At 43.6% G+C, this 21,596-nt stretch overlaps 1 protein-coding gene across 3 annotated transcripts in view; it reads left to right on the top strand.

The window, feature by feature from the left end:
- AOPEP (aminopeptidase O (putative)) overlaps positions 1 to 21,596 on the top strand; it is an 83,618-nt gene continuing 62,022 nt past the window's right edge. Inside the window, exons 1-2 of one of the 3 annotated variants that reach the window (XM_017871526.1) lie at positions 1 to 62; positions 212 to 286. Coding sequence is in view for 1 of the 3 variants with exons in the window: in XM_017871528.1 (XP_017727017.1) it covers positions 1,450 to 1,452 (3 nt within the window). In the remaining 2 variants the exon portion in view is untranslated. Of the gene's footprint in view, positions 63 to 210; positions 287 to 576; positions 1,453 to 21,596 lie in introns of those variants that run through there. The other 2 variants (XR_001885474.1, XM_017871528.1) reach the window with 2 other exon arrangements.

Below are 21,596 nucleotides of genomic sequence, written 5' to 3'. Positions count from 1 at the left end.
TCGGGCGCGGGGACTAGCCGCCGGGCTCGGGGCTGCGGCGCGGGGAGCGGCCGGGCACGAAGGTCGGGAGTCCCGCGGGCGGGCGCGGGTGGCCTCCCACGGCGCGGGGAAGACCAGGTGGCGGGGCCGGGGGTCTCTGCGTTCTCGCGCTGCGGGGCGGCCGTCAGGACCCCGTCGCCTTGTTTGAAATGCTGTGGTTTTTGAACCTCAGGTCACGAAGTGGATTCGAGTGAACCGGAGACCCCGAAAACGGAAGCGCAGGGAGAGGGAAGAGGTGTTTGAAAAGGTAGGGGCTCCCGAGACGGTGCTCGGTGCGGGTCTCGGTAAATCCGCTTCTGCCCCGCGAGGACCTGGTCATGACAATAGAGCAGCGTTGAATTTAAAAAAGTTTTTGTTATAATAAACCATAGATTTAACATACGGGGAAATTCTGTAGAAATATTGGTCGATAAGCCTAATCATCTACATATTCTCATAAAGAGAGAATAACCCGTGAGATTTGTTTCTTGCTGGTTAAATACAGCAGTAGGACTTAAGTGGGTTCCATTATTATTTTAGATCAGCGGCGTTTATTATCTCAGTGTTAAGGTGCCTCTGAAAAATGAAACGTGTTCCGAAGAAATCACCCACAGTGTTAGGTTCCGTGCGGGACGTTCTCACCTAGACTTTAAATTGGAGTCATCTAAGAAATGGAGAGAGAAGAAGAAAGAAGTGGATTACTTTTAAAACACTAGGAGGAATTTTATTTGCTGTAAAGCAAATGAGAAATTTGTTGACCTAAGTTTTGAATTTCAGTATGTTACTTTGCAGAAGTTTGGACTGCCTGTTGTCTGATTTTGTACTAAAACTTGATTTGTCATTGTAATATATCATGAAATAAGGTAAGTAACCCGTTGTTTTCCAAGTGACTTGCGGAAAACTTGTAAAAGTGAATAATTTTTTGACAAACGTTACAGCAGATAGGATTTTTGTTGCTTTTGCTTAATTACATCTCACTGTTTTTTGATTCTTGATACCACCAAGGGATTAAAATAGCGGTGTGTTGTTTTTCTGCTGCTAGAATGTATGATGAATCACTCTTGATTCTGAAGCCAAATTCTTGCTGATAGCATTGCTGCCAATTTCTGTGCTGTGTTGCCTTAGTATGGGCATTGCTGCGTCCGAGAATGTGCACAAAGCACATCAGAATAAAGGTGATCCCAGAGCTGCAGAGTGCACTTCAGGATACCAGAGGGCAGCTTCTGAGAGAGCTGGAAAAGGAACCAGCCTGTGAATATGGTTGTTTGTAGCTAGACTTTTCAGCGTGCGTGAAAAGGGGGATCCCAGCCCCTTTTTTTTTTTACCCCCCTCCCCCCCGAGGGTCATATATGTCACTTCAGTTGAAGGGTAGTAGAAAAAGTTGTCATTTGGAACAGACTTGAGTTTTCTGGCCATACCTCAGCACATGGTATGGTAAGTCGTGTTTAATGGTTTAGGTGTGTTTTAAATGTTTGTGAGGTGATGAATGAGATCATAAAATACCCAAAGAAGGAGAAGAATTACGGCTTGCTTGGTATTTTTTTTAAAAAATATGTCGTAGCTGTTAATTTTTTTTTTTTTTGGAGATGGAGTCTTGCTCTGTCATCCAGGCTGGAGTGCAGTGGCGCCATCTCGGCTCATTGCAGCCTCAGCCTCCCAGGTTCAAGCTATTCTCCTGCCTCAGCCTCCCGAGTAGCTGGGACTACAGGCACGTGGCACTACGCTTGGCTAATTTTTGTATTTTTAGTAGAGATGGGGTTTCACCATGTTAGCCGGGATGGTCTCCATCTCCTGACCGCATGATCTGCCCGCCTCGGTGTCCCAAAGTGCTGGGATTACAGGCGTGAGCCGCCGTGCCCTGCCAGCTGTTAATTTTAAGCCAAAATAAGATTACCAAAATGCGCAACGTCCTGTAGAAAGGAAGGGGAAGCCATTATCTTTGTGGATTACTAGATGTTGTGACTACCAAAATCTAACCTAGAAGTAACCGTATCTGTGACACCCATGACCGGGTCTCCTGAGAATGGGGGTGGGGCGAAGGAGGGGGACTGATCGATTGCTTCACCTTGCAGGAGAATGAAGTTCTTCGCCCAGCCGTTTCCCCTTGATACAAGCTTTTGTGTTAAAACTTAGGGGGAAGATTTGCCTCTGACTTTTTTTCTTGGAAAATGTGGGCAGCAATTTTAAGAGAACGTGAAAATGGAGTAGGTTGGAACCAACATTCAGAACTTCCTTTCATGGATTGAAACTTAAAGCTGAGGAGGTTTGAGGGTGGAGGTGAGGAAGGGCTAGAAGATAGCAAATTTCAGAGTCGTGTCAGAGAATATGAACTGTCAGTTTCCAGTGTTTCTTTTGGCTCTGCACAGCACTTCCAAGCCCCTTTGCCCACTGTTTTGCTTCTGCTACACCTAGAAGAAGATTCAGAGCTCGTAGAGGTAAAGCATGCGGTATTTCCAAGGGCCTTCCCCTATTCTGACGTAGAAATTGAACTTTGTGACCATGAGTATTCTTTCCAAGGTCCATGTGTTAACCTTTTGCTAGGGTTTGAACCTGTTATTAGTAGGAGCCTATGTAGTTCACTTGCTGTTGCGTCTAGTAAGTTATTTTTAAAAATGTCTGCCATGTCACAAATAGAAGCAAATTATTCAGTTTCTCTTTTTTCCTGCATTCATTATATCTTTCTTCTATGTTAAAATAAAACTATGGTATTTTCTGATTTTAGTCAGTTTGTATTAGTGTAAAATAGAATGAATCTCAGTCATTTCTGGTAGGTGCCCATTTGAAATGTAGCCGTTGCTTTTATTTGTCTACTTTGTTTTCCTTGCCTCTGTTCCTCCCCTCCACACTGCCCTGGCCTCCAGCCCCCAGGGGTCTGTCTACACCTGCAGGCCTCTCTCAGGATTCAGCCTAGATGAGTAACTTTGATGAACTCGTTTGTGCTAACTCTGCTGGGGGTCATAACCTTTTTCCTCCGATAGGAGGGTCGGCTGTGTTCCTGCCGTGTGGAAAGCAGAACCTTCTGACCTGCCTTGGAAAGGAAAACAGTGCTCTAGTGAGAGGACGGACTCTGACCACGGGCGCTGGGCAAAGGAGCCACGCCGGAGAACGGCATCTTCCAGGGATGTTTGTTTTCCCCTTAAAGAAAATCTCCAAGGTGCTGAGTAGTAGGCATAGTCCGAGGCAACTTGAAATACTAGTTGAGTTTTTCAGTGAACTCGCGAAGCAAAACAAACTCACCCTGTGCTCAGCTGTGGGTTAAAATAACACAGTGAAATAACATAAATTGGGGACTGAGATGTACCATGCAGATACAGGGATTTGAAGTGCTCTCCTGGCCTTTCCCCGCCTTCTGCTTCCAGTCATCCCACCCACCAGAGAATTGTGCCATCTTTCTGTGTTATCGTAACAGACTACATTTGTTATCTCTCTGAAGGTGCATCATTCTGTCTCATGCATCTTTTCATATTTTTTCTGACATTTATTTCCATTTTATTTTAGTTTCATATTTTAGCCCTTGTTCTCCTTGTATGAGTGAATTCTTTTATATTGTTTTGTTTTTCACTTAAAGTGACAAAACTCACCTCTTTTACTTCTGGTCCTCAGGTTTTCTTTTCTTCTATTCTGATACTCTTCATTTTTTTAATTATTTCAAGTTCCTTTCATTTAGTTTGAATAATTTTGCAACAGAAAACAAGGAAAATATGAATAACTCACGAAAACAATTAGGATGATTGGATCAGCCAGCTGTGCAAAGGACAGGATGAACAGTTGTGATTGCAACAGTGAATTTTATGTGTTTTTAAACTAATAGATTTCACTAAATGGCTGTTGGTTTTGGAAGAGGAACGCACATTTTTTTCTTTTTTTACCTTTTTTAGCTGATTCAAAGATAAAATTGTGTGCCATCACAGATTAAGGAATGTTTTTACAAATATATGCATATAATATAAAGATTTAGTAATCGTTTTATCAATATTCTAAAGATTAGAATGTATAGTAGAATAGTCTTTTATGAAATAATGTACTTATGGAAAATATATGACTGGGATATGATTCCTTTAGAGGAAGAAAATTTCAATTTTCAGATTCAGAGGAAGCACTCTTCCTAGTCTATACATACCATAAGTGGAGAGCGAGTTTTACAGTCCTCATTTCAGGTCTTCAGTAAGCGTGTATGATGATATCAGGAGTATTCATTGGCTCAGTTTCAAATCATTGGAAATTCAGCCGTGGTAAGGTTGGCTATTATGTGTATTAGCGTTTCCAAGCGAGTGGTCTCGGCTGGGGTGAGATTGTCAGCTCTCTGTTAGGATTAGTTACAACGAATACAGTGCAAATGGTTTCCAACAACAGTGCACTTCAAGGTTACCTTCATAATTCTTTTCTGCCAGAACCCAAGAAACAATACTCTTGAGTTTCTCAGTGTTCAAATTGTTAAAAATTTGCTGAAATTTTCTTTCACATATTCAGAGTGAAACATAAAGATCCAGAAGGATGGTTGTGAAAAGTATGGACCTTATAGTATGTGGTGGGCATTTTCATTGAGGCCAAATGATAAATTCTGTTTTCCAAATCTTTAAGGGGAAAAAAAAAACAACTATTTCCCTTGTTATAATATATTCCTAAATTCTAGAGTATTTTCACTGTACTTTTATTTCATTTGTTCCTTATACATACTTGACTCTGAACCAAAATCAATGATAATCTTAGTTTAAATGATAATTCACAGATTTAAAAAATTGTATGTAAAATCCAATTTGGTTTATGCATTTTTTAGTATTTATTGTTCCTTTTAAATTTTATATATTGTAAGAGAATACTTTTATTACAGTACTAATATTCAAAATGATAAAGGTAGGTGCAAATTTTAAACTGTTTAATAAAGTACTGCTGTGTTTGTCTTTTGTGACAAAGGTATATTTTATGTTCAGTTTATGATTTCTGAAAATGAATGTTGAGACTACTAAAAATTATTTGGCTCTTTTTTGGACCCAAAAGAGCAGATGGTGACTGCGGTAGGCTTGACTCCAGAGCCATCAGCACACAAAGCTTAGCAAAATGGCACAGAGTGAACCTACAGAGTGCTGAGCTGAGGGTTCCTTCACTTTGTAGGAACTACCCCGCTTTCAGCAAAATAGTAGGCTTAGGCAGCCAGTCTTATGCAACGGAGGCAACACTGCAGTTGAGTGCTTTCCCAGGCGTTGGTGCCCTGGCCTCTTTTTGAGAGTACCATTGCTCTGTGAGAATTCATAACTGGTCTACATTTATATAGCCGTAATCTCTTACAATAGCTTCATTGATACTTGATTTCCATAGAAAAGCTTTATGGATTCTAGTGAGTCACAGCTCTTGCAGCACCAGCCTACCGGTTTTCCCTCCCTTCATCCCTTCCTCCCTAACTGTGAGTGGCTTTGTATCCTGTGTTGTACTGATTGTGCCTTTGGATGACAACTTACTTGAGTGATGGGGGGAGGCAGAATAATTTATTAAAAGTAATTACAAAGAAACCAAACAGAAGGAGTAATTACAGTGCTGTTAATATGCAATTTGTGACTTTATTGCTGAAATATTTGGAACTCAGTTGAGATTCTTGGTCCTATTTGTGGGTCTCTCATTTTCCCTTGTAAATCCCTAATAAATAATGTATTAAAGTTTCTGTACCCAGGTCTCATTTTAGATGAGGTTTCACAAAGTCTTGGCTTTGTTTGCTGGTTTTTTTTTTTTTAAGCTGGACCAAGGAGTAATTGCTGATTAAAGGTATTTTTGGTAGCCTCAGGAAGGACATCTGATCTGTATAATTTAATACTGTTAAATTATTATCTGTTGCATAGATTTACTTATTTTTCCTAATTTCCCTAGCCATTGATTTTTTATTTTATTTTATTTTATTTTTTTTGAGACGAAGTCTCACTCTGTCCTCCGGGTTGGAGTGCAGCAACCTCCACCTCCCAGGTTCCAGTGATTCTCCTGCCTCAGCCTCCCGAGTAGCTGGGACTACAGGAGCGTGCCCCCGCACCTGGCTAATTTTTTCTATTTTTAGTAGAGACGGGGTTTCACCCTGTTAGCCCAGGATGGTCTCTATCTCCTGACCTCGTGATCCACCCGCCTCAGCCTCCCAAAGTGCTGGGATTATAGGCGTGAGCCACCGCGCCTGGCTGATGTTTTTTTTTTAAGACTCTGCCATTTTGCTGGGCATGGTGACTCACGCCTGTAATCCAAGCACTTCGGGAGACTGAGGCAGGAGGATCGCTTCATACCAGGAGTTCCAGACAGCTTCGCTAACATAGAGAGACACCATCACTACAAAACATAAAGGAAGTAAAAATTAGGTATGATAGTACATGCCTGTAGTCCCAGCCACTTGGGAGCTTGAGGCAGTAGAATTGCTTGAGTTCATGAGCTGGAGGTTATAGCGAGCTGTAATCCTGCCACTGCACACCAGCCTGGTGACAGTGCAAGACCCAAACTTGGAAAAAAAAAAAGAAAAAGAAAAGAAAAAAAAGAATCTGTAGTTTAAAAAACATGTTCCAAGATTTCTGTGTACTAAAATTCCTTCCCGTTTTTAACTAGCATAATAGGGAAAGTTAAAGTATCATCATCCACTTACCTTCATGCACTTATTCACATATTTTAAAAAGAATCATTGGAACTATTCATATCATAATAGCTAACATTTCCCATGTGTCAAGCACTGTTCTAAATCCTTTACATGTAGCAGCTCATGAAAATGTACCAGTAAAGTAGTATCACAAACAGCAATATGACATTAGGATGTTGTAGAGTGCATCAAACACTTTTTGAAAGGGGTGAGGTGTAAAGAAGTCAAACAATTGCTATAAAAATAATGCTTTGGGCAACATTTGAAAATTCTCTTTAGTGCACGTTATTGACAATCCTAGACCATCAGCATAAAGCACACATATCTAATTTAGGAAAATCCCAGCCGGGATGTATTTGAAAACATTTGGAAGTGTGCTGATAATTACACTACTATTGATTTTAGCAAGTTTGATGCCAGCAGCCATCAACTCTTCTGTGCCATGAGAGATGAAAGCCATTTTATATAAAAATATAATGTTAGAGTTCGGCTGGAAAAGAGAGGCAGGCAGAGAAAAATTTTGTGGCTTTTTAGTTACTTTTATAGGAAGTATTAGTTTCATTCTTGTGACAGAATGCTTTACTTGGCAGTCATTCTCATCGACATTTTAAGGAGCTACTGTTTTGTGCCTGGGTCTCATATGGCACTAATAAGGTGTGTTTTTTTTTTTTTTAGTAGCACCTACTGGTGTCTGTGTGGGCTCAGGCCTGCCGTTGTTTCCATTCATCTTCTATTGGAGGAGGCTGACAGCAGCGTGTATCAAGTCTAGCCAACATATATTTCCCTCCATTTCAGAGTCTGTGCCCACAGAAGAGTTATACTCGAGCTTTTAATCTCTAACACTTAGGAAAGGGCCTGGCCACATGCAGCCTCAGTAAGTATTTGTTGAATGAATTGAATGAATCCCACAAATGGCATTTATTTTATAAACACATACCTGGCTATTGCATTAAAAAACTTTTTTTCACTATTCAGGTGTTTTTTAATTTTGTTTTTTAATTATAGAGGTTTTCATCAAAATATATTTGGTAGAGTTTTCCTGTTTTTTTTTGGAGGGGGCAGTGATGGGGGCGGTGATTTCTGTAAAGAGAGCTTGGATTCCTGCAGAGCTTATCCTGGTCCCAGCTGCGCCACCTAATCACGTGTCCCTTGAGTTTGTCACGTGACCTTTGCTTTCCTCTGAAAATCCTTTTATTCAGTAGACCAGTTAGGCCCATTTATAATAATTGATAAAATCAATATGTTTGACTTCAAGTTTTTCCCACAGTTTTATGATTTTTTGAAAAGTCCTTTTTTGATATTCAGGGAGGCTTCTATTTTTGGTTTAATGGTTACTTTGACGTAATACTTTTTTTCTGCTCTTGTGTATTGATTCCCTGCTGTGAGAGATAAATCAGTCATTTACCTTTTCTTCCCCCTCCTCCCTTTATTTTCCATCATGTGACTTGAAATTTTTTTTTTTTTTTTTTTTTTTGAGGTGGAGTCTCGCTCTGTCGCCCGGACTGGAGTGCAGTGGCTGGATCTCAGCTCACTGCAAGCTCCGCCTCCCGGGTTCCCGCCATTCTCCTGCCTCAGCCTCCCGAGTAGCTGGGACTACAGGCGCCCGCCACCTCGCCCGGCTAGTTTTGTATTTTTAGTAGAGACGGGGTTTCACTGTGTTAGCCAGGATGGTCTCGATCTCCTGACCTCGTGATCCGCCCGTCTCGGCCTCCCAAAGGTGACTTGAAATATTATCCTTTCTTTTTATTTTCTGTAAATACCTGTAAGACAGTCAGCTGGCCGATTATATTTTCCATATAATCTCCTCATGATTCCCTTCTTGATGGTTGGACTGTGTCTACAATGTCAGAGCATATAGGCATTACATACTATGCTGTACCCTTTATAAAATCACTTAGTTTTAATTCTGCGGGTTATGTTTAATGTTCATCATCTGCTTTTAGATTGATGTCTTTTCAGTCAGTTCTGAAGCTCGTTTTCTAGTAGATGTCTCAGGAAGAGCCTAGGGCACTTGTGGTCCCTGGTTTTTTGCATGTTTTAAGTTTGTGCTGTTTATACCTGAAGGTCACGTCAGCTAAATAAGAAATCCTTGGTTCATATTTTTAAATTTAATTATCTGAAGTCTGTTACTCCATTGTCATCCTGCATAAAGTCGAATACTGGTCTCATCTCTTTCCCTTGGAGTGACCTGGTCATTTTTCCTGGACACCCAGATTTTTTCTATACATTCCAATAATTTTAGTTTAATATGTCTCGTTGTGGGTTACTTTTCCCTGTTGTCACTTGGCTTTTGAGCTTTATTTTCCTTGTCTGTAAAATGAGAATAACTTTTTTTTGTTTTGCTTACTCACAGTAGATAGGAAGTGAAATAAGATGTATATGAAGTGATGTAAATGTATTATTTTACTATCTCGTTATCCTTTAAAGTGTTTTGTTGTTAGAAACTTTGAAATTTAGACAGCCTGAGTAACATGGTGAAACCTTATCTCTACCAAATACAAAAACTGTCTGGGCATGGTGGCTCATGCCTGTAATCCCAACACTTTGGGAGGCCAAGATGGATGGATGGCGTGAGTCCAGGAGTTCAAGACTAGCCTGGGCAACATAGTGAGATCCCATTTCTAGAAAAAAAAATACAAACATTAGCGGGACGTGGTTGTGCACGTCTGTGGTCCAGCTCCTCCAGGGCTGAGGTGGAGGGTACAAACATTAGCGGGACGTGGTTGTGCACGTCTGTGGTCCAGCTCCTCCATGGCCGAGGTGGAGGGTCCCTGTCCCAGCTCCTCCAGGGCCGAGGTGGAGGGTCCCTGTCCCAGCTCCTCCAGGGCTGAGGTGGAGGGTCCCATGTCCGCTCCTCAGCTGAGGTGGAGGGTCCCTGTCCCAGGCTCCTCCAGGCTGAGGTGGAGATACAAACATTAGCGGGACGTGGTGGTGCACGTCTGTGGTCCCAGCTCCTCCAGGGCTGAGGTGGAGGGTCCCTGGAGCCTGGGAGGCAAATGTTGCTGTGAGCCTAGATCGTTCCGCTGCCTTCCAGCCTGGGCGACAGAGCAAGACCCTGTTTCAAAAAAAAAAAAAGAAAAGAAACTTAAGAGTACTTCATTTTATGAGTGTGTGAACTTGAGTTGATGTTCTGTCTGTGAAAAGTAGACAGTGGCTACCCACTGAGTCTTCTGTGTCCTGACAGTAAATAACCTTTTCCTGACTCCATGTGGTAAGCAGGCTCTCTGCGTCTGTTCATGGGGGACTACCACTGGACTGAAGGGGTGGTGCTTTCTGAAGTAGCTCACCTAGAAAATTCCATCTCCATTCATCTTCTCACACTCTTGCCTGTTGTGTTAGTTCCCCACTCGGAACTCTGGGTTTACGTGATTTCAGTTTATATGTGCATAGAGAAACACTTAGAAAAAAGTACTGTCTTTTTCAGATAATGAGGATTGCTGAAAACCTAAGTCAGCCTGAACAACAGTACATTTTCTTGAATTTATTGTACACAAGCCCCCACGTAAGAGGCTGCTGGAAAATACCAAAGAGACATGAGAGATGTCATTTCTGGCCATGGGGGAGATAAAACACACAGCATATCAAAGATCACTTACAGAGCATCCTGTGATAAATAAAGCCACACCAGCATAGCACAAATTAAAGATATGAGTATACGACGCATTTTTACCCGAGGCTACCCTGGACTAGAGTTTCCGTGCCTGGTCTTTGTTTTGATAAAGCAACACTTGACACATGTAGGCTGGAAGTTATGGTGGGAAATTAGGTAATTGAATTAACTGAATCCATTTTAGTGCTTTTACCTGGTTTGTAAGCACAGATAGGGGTGTGATTGATGTATCTGTAAATAGTGTTAGTGTCTTTATTTGAATATATGATTTTAAAAATTCGTCCATGTTTCACAGGTAAAGCTGGAACCTATTATAGAAGTCCTGCTGACACCTGTGGATCAAATTGATTTGGAAACCCAAGGCCAGAAATGTAATACTGTTGGTTATTCTGTGCATGACACATTTCTTATTCTATATTTCTTCAAACAATTTACAATTTTTGTTTGATGTTCACAACATGGAAAAAACCCTGAGTCAGCAATAGAGAATACCGAGATGAACAGAAGAGTTTGTAGTTAGATGTAGAAAACTGTGTGGGAGAGGAGAGTTTATAGTTAGATGTAGAACACTGTTACATGATAGAAGACAGAATTGAATCAGACCTGTGTCAGGTGCAGGAAAGTGCAGTAGGTATCGGAGCAGTTTGGATCTCTATAAGGGAAGTCATCACTTTGGGCTATTTTCATTGTCCATGAGCCCTCGTTCAGGCCGATAGCAGGATGCAAATATTTGTTCAATTTCATTCAACTCTTGTTATTTTGTATAATCGAGGATACCATAATTCGTATTCTCAAAATCCAGATTGTCTTCGTAAGCACATACTCACTATGAAATTTTTTTTTTTCTATTTTTAGTAGAGACAGGGTTGCGCCATGTTGGCCAGGCTGGTCTCGAACTCTTGACCTCAAGTGATCCGCCTGCTTTGGCCTCCCAAAGTGCTGGGATTACAGGTATGAGCCACTTTGCCTGGCCTCAGAAATTAATCTTTATCTTTGGCTCATAAATGTGATATCAAAGTGCCACAGCAAGTTGAGGCTACTTCTGAACTTGGTTCAGTCCGTTTTACCCTCACTCTTTTTTCCTTTTACTTGCATTAAGCTTCCTCCCCACAAGGCCCACTATAAACCTTTGGTTTCAAGGCAAAATAAAATGTTTCAGAATTGGGGATGGTAACTTTAAATTCTAGAGTTATTCAGAGTTTCCTTCTCTTGTGATTTTTTTTTTGAAACGTATTCTCATTCTGTCACCCAGGCTTGAGTCCAGTGGCATGATTATGGCTCACTGTAAGGTCAAACTTTTGGATTCAAGTGATTCTCCTGCCTCGGCCTCCTGAGTAGCTGGGAGCCTTTTTTTTTTTTTTTTTTTTTTTTTAAAGAGACAGGGTCTGTCTATGTTACTGGTCTTGAACTACTGGCCCCAAGCAATCCTTGTGCTTCAGCCACCCAAAGTGCTAGGATTACAGGCCTGAGCACCACTCCCGACCCTGGCATTTTCTTACATAAGGTAGCAGTAGTCATTTTATGTGGCCTCACTTGTAACTACAAATCATAAAGCTCATGCTATTAATTTTCTGTGGCAATTTTCTACCGTTAATTTGGTGTCCAAGAAGAGAAAAAGGTATGAAGGGCATGAGACGTTAAACAGGAATGGCAGAAAGAATCCAGGAGAAAAGCAGAATGTGCCTCTGGGTCCTGTTTGTATACAAGTGGTTTCTGTGTTCTCCCCCTAACCATCACACATATGTGAGCTGTAGTTTTCCGTGTCGAAGCTACAGTCAGGCATCACTTGGTTACGGGGAAGTGCTTCATGCGGCTATTCCATTGTCGTGAGAACGTCATAGAGTGGACTTAGACAAACCTAGATGATAGGGCCTGTTGCTCCTACGCTTCAAATGTGCACAATATGTTACTGTGCTGAATGCTGCAAGCAATTGTAACACATTGGTAATTATTTATGTATCTAAACATACCTAAACATAGAAAAGGGACAGTAAAAATACAATGTTATATTCTTATGGGACCACTGTTGTCTATGTGACCCATCGTTGACTGAAATGTGATGCAGTGTGTGACTGTGCCTTCCACATTTACTCCTGATGACAAAGGTAAAGATTGCTGAGTGCCCCCATAGACAGCAAAGATGGTGATTCGGAGGCTTGCTCTTCATGACTTTCTTGAGTTATATGTCATGTATATGTTGCATGCCAGGAAATTCACCCACAGTTTGTTGAGTTTTAAGAAATGCTTATAGTTGTGTACCTGATACCACAATCCAGTTTGAGAACATTTCCATCCCCCAGAAAGTTCCTTGTGGCCATTTGTGGTCAATCCCCATTCCTCCTCCTAGCCCCAGGCAAATACTAGTTGGCTTTCTGGTTTATAGTTTACCTTCTCTAGAAATGTCATATAATTGAATCATACACTACTCAGTCTGCCGAATCTGCTCCTTTCATTGTAAAGTTTGAGTTCCAGTGGGGTTGCATGTATCACTAATTCCTTTTTATTTTAAAGTCATATTGCATTGTATGGATATATACTACATTTTGTTGATCTACTTACTTGTTATGAGACGTTTCGAATTTTTTTTTTGCAGTTTTTGACTATTAAGAATAGTGCATCTGTGGACACTGGTGTAACTGTCTTTGTGTAGACGTATGTTTTCGTGTCTCTTGGGTGGATACCTAGGCCTTGAATGGCTTGGCTATATGGCAGGTATATGTTTAACTTTTTAAGAAGTTGCTAGACTGTTTTCCAAATTAGCTGTACCATTTTACATTTCCACCAGCAGTGTTTAAGGTTTTTAGTTTCTCTACCTCCTTGTCAGCTCCTGGAATTGTCAGACTTCTTTATTTTAGCCACTCTGGTGGGTGTTCAAACATGCTTTCTTGTACTTAATGTTTTATTTCTTGAGAGGATTTGAAAGTGTCTGGATACTTTAATGCTGCTCTTGTCTTCCACTTTTACAGACCAGAAGGCGTTGGCCCACTAAGTGGGAAATCTGAATGTCTCACACGAGATTCCCAAATGAGTCACTGAGCCTAGAATCTTCATGCGTCAGTTGGAGTTGGAGCAACCTGCTTTTGTTCTCCCAACTCTTGTGACTCGCAATCCTCTCTGTCCTTGTAGCATCCTGTTCTTGTCCTCTGTGGAACTGTGTCTGATGACGCGCAGCTTGTTTCCTGCAGAAGTACGCTGGTGTCGTGAAGAGGTTCTCGCTGCCTCTGGGCTGCAGCACACAGGCGCTGGGCGGTCGGACCTGGTTTCCGAGGCTGGCTCCACGTGACTGTGTGCCGCGTGTCATCCTGTGAAAGGGCAGACACGGGCCTGTCAGAGCCTTGTGGGAGTTAGTGAGGGGACTTCTCCAAGGCAGCTGGTACTCAATACTTAATGCATCTTAAGGCACCTCTTCACAGAAGGCGGTGGAAGGCTGCCTACGTGATGGCGTGTAGATAGCGATGCCATCCGTTTGTTTTTTTCTCCTCCGTGACAGAGAAACAGGAAAACATTCCTAAATTTATTTATAGATGTTAAAAAAAAAATAGGCTTGTTTTTTTCCGGTAACTGTTCTCCGGCCAGCAGCAAGTATAGCAACGGTACTTTTATGAGTTGGTATGTTTATTCCCTGTCTTTTGGCTTTATTCAAGAAAACCAGTTGTGTTTCTCAGAGCAACTGTATTGTTTCAGTTGCCACTCTCTTCATTTTGTCCATGACAGTATAATAAACTATCCTTGTCCCTTCTCCAAATTGGAAGCTCCCTAGGTGGTGGTCAGGCTGTTGATGAGATTTATATTCCAGCAAAGCTCCATTTTAGATCATCTTTCATCATTTTTTATATGCAATAAGTCACTGATTTTGTTTCTTTTGTTCAGTTTTAATTTGAAGTTCCTTTAAAGACTGTTGGAGCTTTTGCAAATACCCAGCTAACTGAAAGGCACTTAAGATCGGGCCCACGTCCTGCATCAGCACATTGAAGTTTTCTGTCTAAAGGAGGGTTCCACTACCTGTTACCCTTTTGCTAAACACAGTTGCGGTGTTGCAGTGTATTTCATGACAAAAGTGCACTCTCGTTTTCTGTGAAATGATTGTTTTCTCTGAAATGATTCTTGGTCATGTTGAGTTTCTAAATGTTAAAGAGAACATAGTGCTTTTGACCTGTGGAAATCTCATCTTGGTACCATGGTGCTGCACAGGCCATCAGGAAGAACTGAAAAGTTGAGGCAACTTGAGAAAATAAAGTCATCACCAGCAAGAAGCTGTCTAACATAACCGGAAGATTATAACCCCCGCACCTGGAGGAGTGTGCTCGTGAGTAGAATGTTTGAAAGCTACTGGAGGTCCTCCATAGATGCGTGTGCTGGTCCTAAGGAGAAGGAGGAGGGCGAGGATTGCCCCGGAGGAACACCTGAAGTTCCAGTTGAGCACTTCATTTGGGAAGCTGTCCAAGGCAGGAGTTGTGATTTTTGGGAAAGGCCTCACAAGTTCTCTAATTCAAGACCTTGTTTTACGTGTGAGAATGCAGAGGCCCTGAGAAGTGTTGATTCCCAGGCCTGCATGCTGGCTGAAACTAGAGCCTGGGTCTCCTGTGGCTTTTTCCAGCTGTCTGCCTGCGCAAGCATGGAGGCAAAGCTGCTTTGGGTTCCAGGTGAGGAGAGAGGTGTCGAGGTGGCTTTACTGTATTGTGGGGCACAGACACTGAGGGAGACAGGGAAAGGTCTGGGAGACTCAAGATGATACCTCTGAAGGCCATCTTTTGTGGACTAGACACACGTCCAAAGGGAGGGCCGTTTCCTGGCTTATTGAGGACCTTTCCATTTGGGCTAGGAGTAAACTGAGTCAGATTTGGAGAAATCAGTCATTCCAAAGAGCAGGTAAGGATTCTGTGGTAACACAGTTGTGTTCACTGCAAAGGTTTATGTGAAATTGTGCTTTTCCTGTTACATTAGTGAATTTTACAAGGCACAGATTGTTTGACATTTTTGTGATGTTTGTTACAGACGAAGCAACTGTGACATGAAAATATTATTTAAAAACGAAAAAAAAGAAACATAGGGCCGGGCGTGACGGTGGCCGCGCGTGACGGTGGCCGGCCGTGATGGTTCACGGCGTGACGGTGGCCGGCGTGAAACGGTGGCCGGGCGTGACGGTGGCCGGCCGGACGGTGGCCGGCGTGAGCGGTGCCGGGCGTGACGTGGCCGGGCGTGACGGTGGCCCCGGGCCGTGAAATGGTTCAACGGCGTGACCGGTGGCGGCGTGACGGTGGCCCGGGCGTGACGGTGGCCGGCGTACGGTGGGCCGGGCCGTGACGGTGGCCGGCGTGACGGTGCCGGCGTGATGGTTTCACGGCGTGAAAACGGTGGCCGCTGACGGTGGCCGGGCGTGACGGTGGCCGGCGTGACGGTGGCCCGGCGTCGACGTGGCCGGGTGGAACGGTGGCCGGGCGTGCGGTGGCCGGCGTGACGGTGGCCGGGCGTGACGGTGCCGGGCGTCGACCGGTGGGCGCGGCGTGAACGGTGGCCGGCGTGAATGGTTCACGGCGTGATGGTGGGCCAGGCGTGGATGGTGGCCGGCGTGATGGTGGCCAGGCGTGATGGTGGCCGGCGTGATGGTTCACGGCGTGATGGTGGCCAGGCGTGATGGTGGCCGGCGTGATGGTTCACGGCGTGATGGTGGCCGACGTGACGGTGGCCGGTGTGACGGTGGCCGGGCGTGACGGTGGCCGGCGTGACGGTGGCCGGCGTGACGGTTCACGCCTATAGTTTTAGCACGTTGGGAGGCTGAGGGCAGGTGGATTGCTTGAGCTCAGGAGTTCAAGACCAACCTCGGCAACATGGTGAAACCCTGTCTCTACTAAAAATAGAAAAATTAGCCAGGTGTGGTGGTGCATGGCTGTGGTCCCAGCTACTCAGGAGGCTGGGGTGGGAGGATTGCCTGAGCCTGGGAAGTGGAGGTTGCAGTTGAGCCAAGACTGCGCCACTGCACTCCAGCCTGGGCAACAGAGTGAGACCTTGTCAAAAAAAAAAAAAAAAAAAAAAAATCAAACGTAAGCATGGCCGGATAAATTGACATTTTATTTTGAAATGCAGTAATGGCACCCTCACAAATGAGCTTTTCACCAGTCTGTGCTGGTATTTGTAAATACATACGTTAGTATTGTTTTCTAAAATGCAAAGCTGATTTTCATGTTTATACATATTCATACCTTGATAGGTTACAATTTTAGATTTTCTTTCTGTAGTCTGCCTGACTTGGCTATTTGTTCATAGGCCAGATCAGACTACCCTCATTCCCCGAAACAGTATTGACAAAATTAATACTGAACTTGGATTGTGAAGAGTTTAGTGCCCCAGAACTCTCTGTGTTACTGGCAGAGCAAAGTGAGTAGGAATAGTATGGCTTAGGGAAAAAGACATATTTTCTCTCTAACACAACTGGCAGATACTGAGGTGGGCAGGTGGCAAGAAAAGGCAAGTACTGAGCTGATTCAGACTTGCAGAAAGCTTCCTCTCCTCCTCCTTAGCGAAATGAAAGGCTCTGGGGAATGGCACCTGCCTTTCCCTGCCTTGAGGAACCCGGCATCGTTTAGTCTTTATTGAAGATTAATTTAATGACTTGGTCAACAGTAGCATTACGTAATCACAGAGCATCAAATTATCATAAGACAAATTTAAATGATGCTGAAGTGTCTTCCAGCAGACGATTAGTGATGTACCAGTGTGTGTAGCTTGTGTGGGTGTGTGTGCGCGCAAGCACGCACATGTGCGCACACAAACAGTCTCATTGGCCTTTGGCCTCTGAGCAGGGGGCAGGTTTGGACTGGGGCCTGCTGTGTGACCACAGTCTCCCGTCTTGTATTGAAGCTACATCGCTGTGTGCATCTGACTCTTGACTCACGCTCTGACCGACGCCTTCGTTTCTGGAGAACTGCCCTGTTTCATGCAAGAATCACTGTCATCAGGAGCCATCTCAGGGAGAGGCTCAGGGGAAAGTGTGAAGGTGGAGCAAGCACACCGGCTCCAGAACAGTAGGCGAAGAAGGACTATTTCTGTTTAGATTTGCTTAACCTCATACTCACTTTCTTGGGAACCCCTGATGTAGTTCAAGGTCATACAAGAGAAGCAATCAGACACTGCTACAGGACTCTTGCTCTTGGGTTCAGATTCTTCACTGGGAGGGAGAAGAGAGTAATCACAAGTGATTGTTGTAGATTTTGTCTCAGCTTTTTTTGTGTGTCAAACCTGTGTTGAGATCATACACTGTTACAGAGAAAGGAGAGGAGGCGTATTCTAAATGTGTGTGGACTTCAGTGTCATTCCTTCTCTTCAAAATGATCTTCCAGGTGTCTAGAGGGTGAGCTATGTCATTTACATGAAGATTAAGAATAAAAAAGAAAGTACCTCTGTGGTATTCTTAGTGGGGGTTTTTCCTCTGAAAAACTGTTGCCAGCATATTTGGGAATACATCCTTATTTTTTTTGAGACGGGGTCTCTGTCGCCAGGCTGGAGTGCAATGGCCCGATCTTGGCTCACTGCAGCCTCTGCCTCCTGGGTTCAAGCGATTCTCCTGCCTCAGCCTCCCGGGTAGCTGGGACTACAGGCGCCCGCCACCACGCCCGGCTAATTTTTTTTGTATTTTTAGTAGAGATGGGGTTTCACTGTGTTAGCCAGGATGACCTTGATCTCCTGACCTCGTGATCCGCCCGCCTCAGCCTCCCAAAGTGTTGGGATTACAGGCGTGAGCCCCCGCGCCCGGGTTTTTTTTTTTTTTAAAGACAGTTCATTATTGTCTGTCTTAATATCATATTAGAAATCACTCAAAATAAAGTAGCTGTTTTAACAATAGCTCAGTGGAAAGAGTTAATTTGTTGAGAGTGTTTTACTTCCCAATAAGTGTTTTGATTTAGTTTTCTTAGCAAGAATAATGTTTGTCTGTTGTGGATGGACACATTTCCCCCCTTTCCCAGAACATGTGTGGTTTCCATTAACTTATTTTTCCATAGAACTTTTGTGGGTCTCCTGTGCTATTAGGGTTAAATTGAGATCTTAAAGGACCTTTCTCCCCGCTACAGTCCGGAACGACATGGGTTTGGGATCAGACAAACTGATTGAAATCCCACCTTTGCCTGTCACCGGCTTTTTCATGCTGGATCGACTAGCTTGTCTAAGTCTCAGTTTCCTCACCTGTAAAACAGACTTCATGGGAGAACACTTTGCCCAGAGCTGCCCCTGGATCATGGGTCACAGACAGTAGTTATTAACATTACTGGGGAATGGGCTTTTCCAGTACTGTTTTCAGACTTAAAGTCATTTGTCATCTGTGGTGTGTTATGGGAACAGAAGATGCCCCTGAGAACTGATAGGACAGACCAGGAAGTGTAGCTGCAGGAAGAGTGGCGGTGAGGGCACGTTTGGAACATCAGTGTGGCGGATATGGACCAGCTGAAGTGTCCCCAGCATTAAGACTGGGAAAGCGGCCCAGTCACTTCTCTAGTGGGTCCCAGCCACAGGTGCAGAGGGCACCTGCCTCCCAGGCTGGCCCAGGAAGCTGCCCCATGGGGCCACTCTGCTCCAGTCAAATACTGCCTCAGGTTCTGTTGGAAGTTTCCAGTTGGCTCCTTCAAAGGGAGTTTCGGTTGAAGTCACCGGAGCTGTTTTATTGATTTTGGTTGACGTCTTTGTGAGCTCAATTTACAAAAAGTCTGGTTATCCACAAAAATGCTTGCTGATGTCCTGAGCAACTGAAGAATTCCAGAAAGCTTTCAACAACAAGTGTTGAGATCTCCCCTGACCCCCGCCTCCCAGCAACTACAGAGGTCCGAGTTTACAGTAACTATTATTCTTGTGTGGAATTGGCTCTGGATAGTTAATAAGTTTCCCTGAGCGCTGACTTACTAACAGAAACCCACTTAGTCACTGAAGAAATGGGTCCAGTGTTTGTCCCAGCTATGAGTAATGGGTTATGCATGATTTAAAAAGGCTTCTCAGAAAGGCCTTGCTTATGTAGTGAACGATCAATATTTTGAAAAGAAGTTTTATAGGTAAGCCATAACATTACTTGATAATCAGACATCATTTTCAAGTAGTTAAAAGGGTCATTGGATAAAGCCCAGTGGACCGATGCTGGCTTCCTAATTGCTAAGGGCTGAAACTCCACATGCCCTGTAAATTATGAGCATGCTTGAATTTTTTATGGGGAAAGACATTATGTTTTTATGTCGGATAATATTCATGTCAAATGTTAGATCAGCCAGCCGGCTCTATCATCCAGGCAGGTTGCTGTTTATCCCCACCTGATCCCCGCTTTTCCTTGCGAAGTTTATTTTAATTGGAGAGTCAGGAATGAGAGGAATGTAGGATGGGAATGAATCATGAGAAAAATGCCACCAGTCATTTTTCTTATTCCATGTCCTTGTTGGGATATCCTTACCTTTGTCAACAGAGAGCAGCAGCTCAGCCGCAAGCTCGCGAGCAGCCACTGGCAGCACTGCCTCCGGGAGGCCTTGGGAACATGCTCATTGTTTTCTCCAGGCTGTGCTGTTCTTCCCCTCAGCCTTGAGAGTGACCAGGGATCTCCTAGGCCTAGGGAAACGCCACCTGGTCATTGGCCACAGCCGTTTCTAGATGGGGTATTTGTGTGACCCCTGTGCCACACAGAGTACCGACCGCCCAAGAGATGGCAGTGGTTTTGTACTCTGGGCCTGAGCATGTGGCCCCATGTTCCATGAGGCCTTTGGCTGGTTTGTGTGCCAGAGTGTCTCTGAGAGGAGGGAGAATAATTTTATTGCTTTCTTCTCAAAATAAAGGAAATACTCAAGGGGATGGTGGGAGGGGAGGGGATAAATATAGCGTTTCCGATTTCCTGCTTCCTCTACTCTTCCACAGCGTTTCACTTTTCGTAAGGTTAGATTTTCATCCTATCGACTTCAGCTAAAAATAATTCCAACCATTTCTATCAGATTGGCCCTCTTATCATTTATGTACTTGTTACTATTTGGCTTTCCTATTCAAAACCTTTTTTTCCCCTTAGGCCAATGAACTGTTTTACTTTATTAGCTTCATGTTTATTTGTTGGTGCATAATAGATATACATAGTTTTAGGGTACATGTGATTTAGTACAATCATATAATTTATAAAAATCAAATCATTATATTTGGGATCTCCATCAACTTAAATCTTTGTCTTTTGTTTAAGCTAGAACCATTCTCAAAAGCTTTTCTACAGGGAGGAAAAGATGGTCTACGGCGCTCACCTGCTGCACCTGGTGTATGTGTCGTGGTCTTGTGGTTGGGGCACTCTTGGCGTCCTGGCTTTGGATGGTCAGAAATTCTGGCTTGTCCTTGCTCTCCTTCGCCCATGACCCATTTTCCCAGCCAAGGCCATTACATATGCTAGTGTCCCCTGCTCCTTCCAGCCTTCTGTTAACAGATACTGTCAACCCACAGCCACTGCAGACATGGCCCGTTGCTACTTCCTTGTCCACAGCAACAGTGCTGGATATGGCTCCGTGCCTTGTCAGACAGACAAGGGTGGTTGGTGGGCCTGTAGAGCAGACCTGGGAGGTTCGCTGCTAGAGCTGACCCCACTGAGTCAAGCAGTGAGTTTAGTAGGTACTTGGCAAGAGTTAATTCATCAGGAGTTGGGAGAAAAGGTGCAAGAAAGTTCGTCTTAGATTATTGGGCATGGGCTCCCTGCTTACCACATTGGTATTTTCATTTTGTGTAATTAAGTCGATAGTGACTTTAACAAATAAAACCTAACTTTAAAGTTGGGAGTTAAGTGACTTGTGTAAGGTTTTAGGTTACATGAGCTAAAGGTAAGAGTTTCTGTAGTGTCATTTTCTAATTGTTCAGAGTACCTATCATCATGCTTAGCCTAGGCGTCTGGCTTGGGTCTGCCCATTCTAAAAGTCCTGTGTTCCTAGGGCCATGGTCATGAGCCTCACTGGACTCTGCCGGTTCCCAGGCCCCAGCACTGCCCCCGCCGGCAGCAAGCAGTAATAAGTAAGCTCTGCGTGGTTAAGCCTAATAGGGCTGTGACCCAGTTTGAACTCTGTAATGAGGAAAGAGCAGATTTATTTGCTCCCCTGCATGCCTCCCTCCCCCGTGTTCCTTTATTATCTTTAAGAGGAAATTGAATAGCAAAATTCTGCATTCTCATAATGCTAATGGACTGATGTCATCTTTTCCATTCCGAAGTCAAGAAAGTAAAAGAAAACCGGAACATAGATTTAACACTTCATAGCTACCAAGGGCTTCAGCACACGTTCTTTTGTATGTATATATGTTTTAACAACTGTAAGGCATAATTTACATGCCATAAACAATTCACTGATTTTAAATAAGTTAGCTAAGTTGTGCAACCATCACCACAAT

This window comes from Rhinopithecus bieti, unplaced genomic scaffold (assembly GCF_001698545.2).
Source record: "Rhinopithecus bieti isolate Rb0 unplaced genomic scaffold, ASM169854v2 scaffold_6063, whole genome shotgun sequence".
In the NCBI taxonomy this organism is placed as follows: domain Eukaryota; kingdom Metazoa; phylum Chordata; class Mammalia; order Primates; family Cercopithecidae; genus Rhinopithecus; species Rhinopithecus bieti.
Note: the sequence above shows the minus strand (reverse complement) of the source record. Positions and strands in the feature narration are given on the sequence as shown.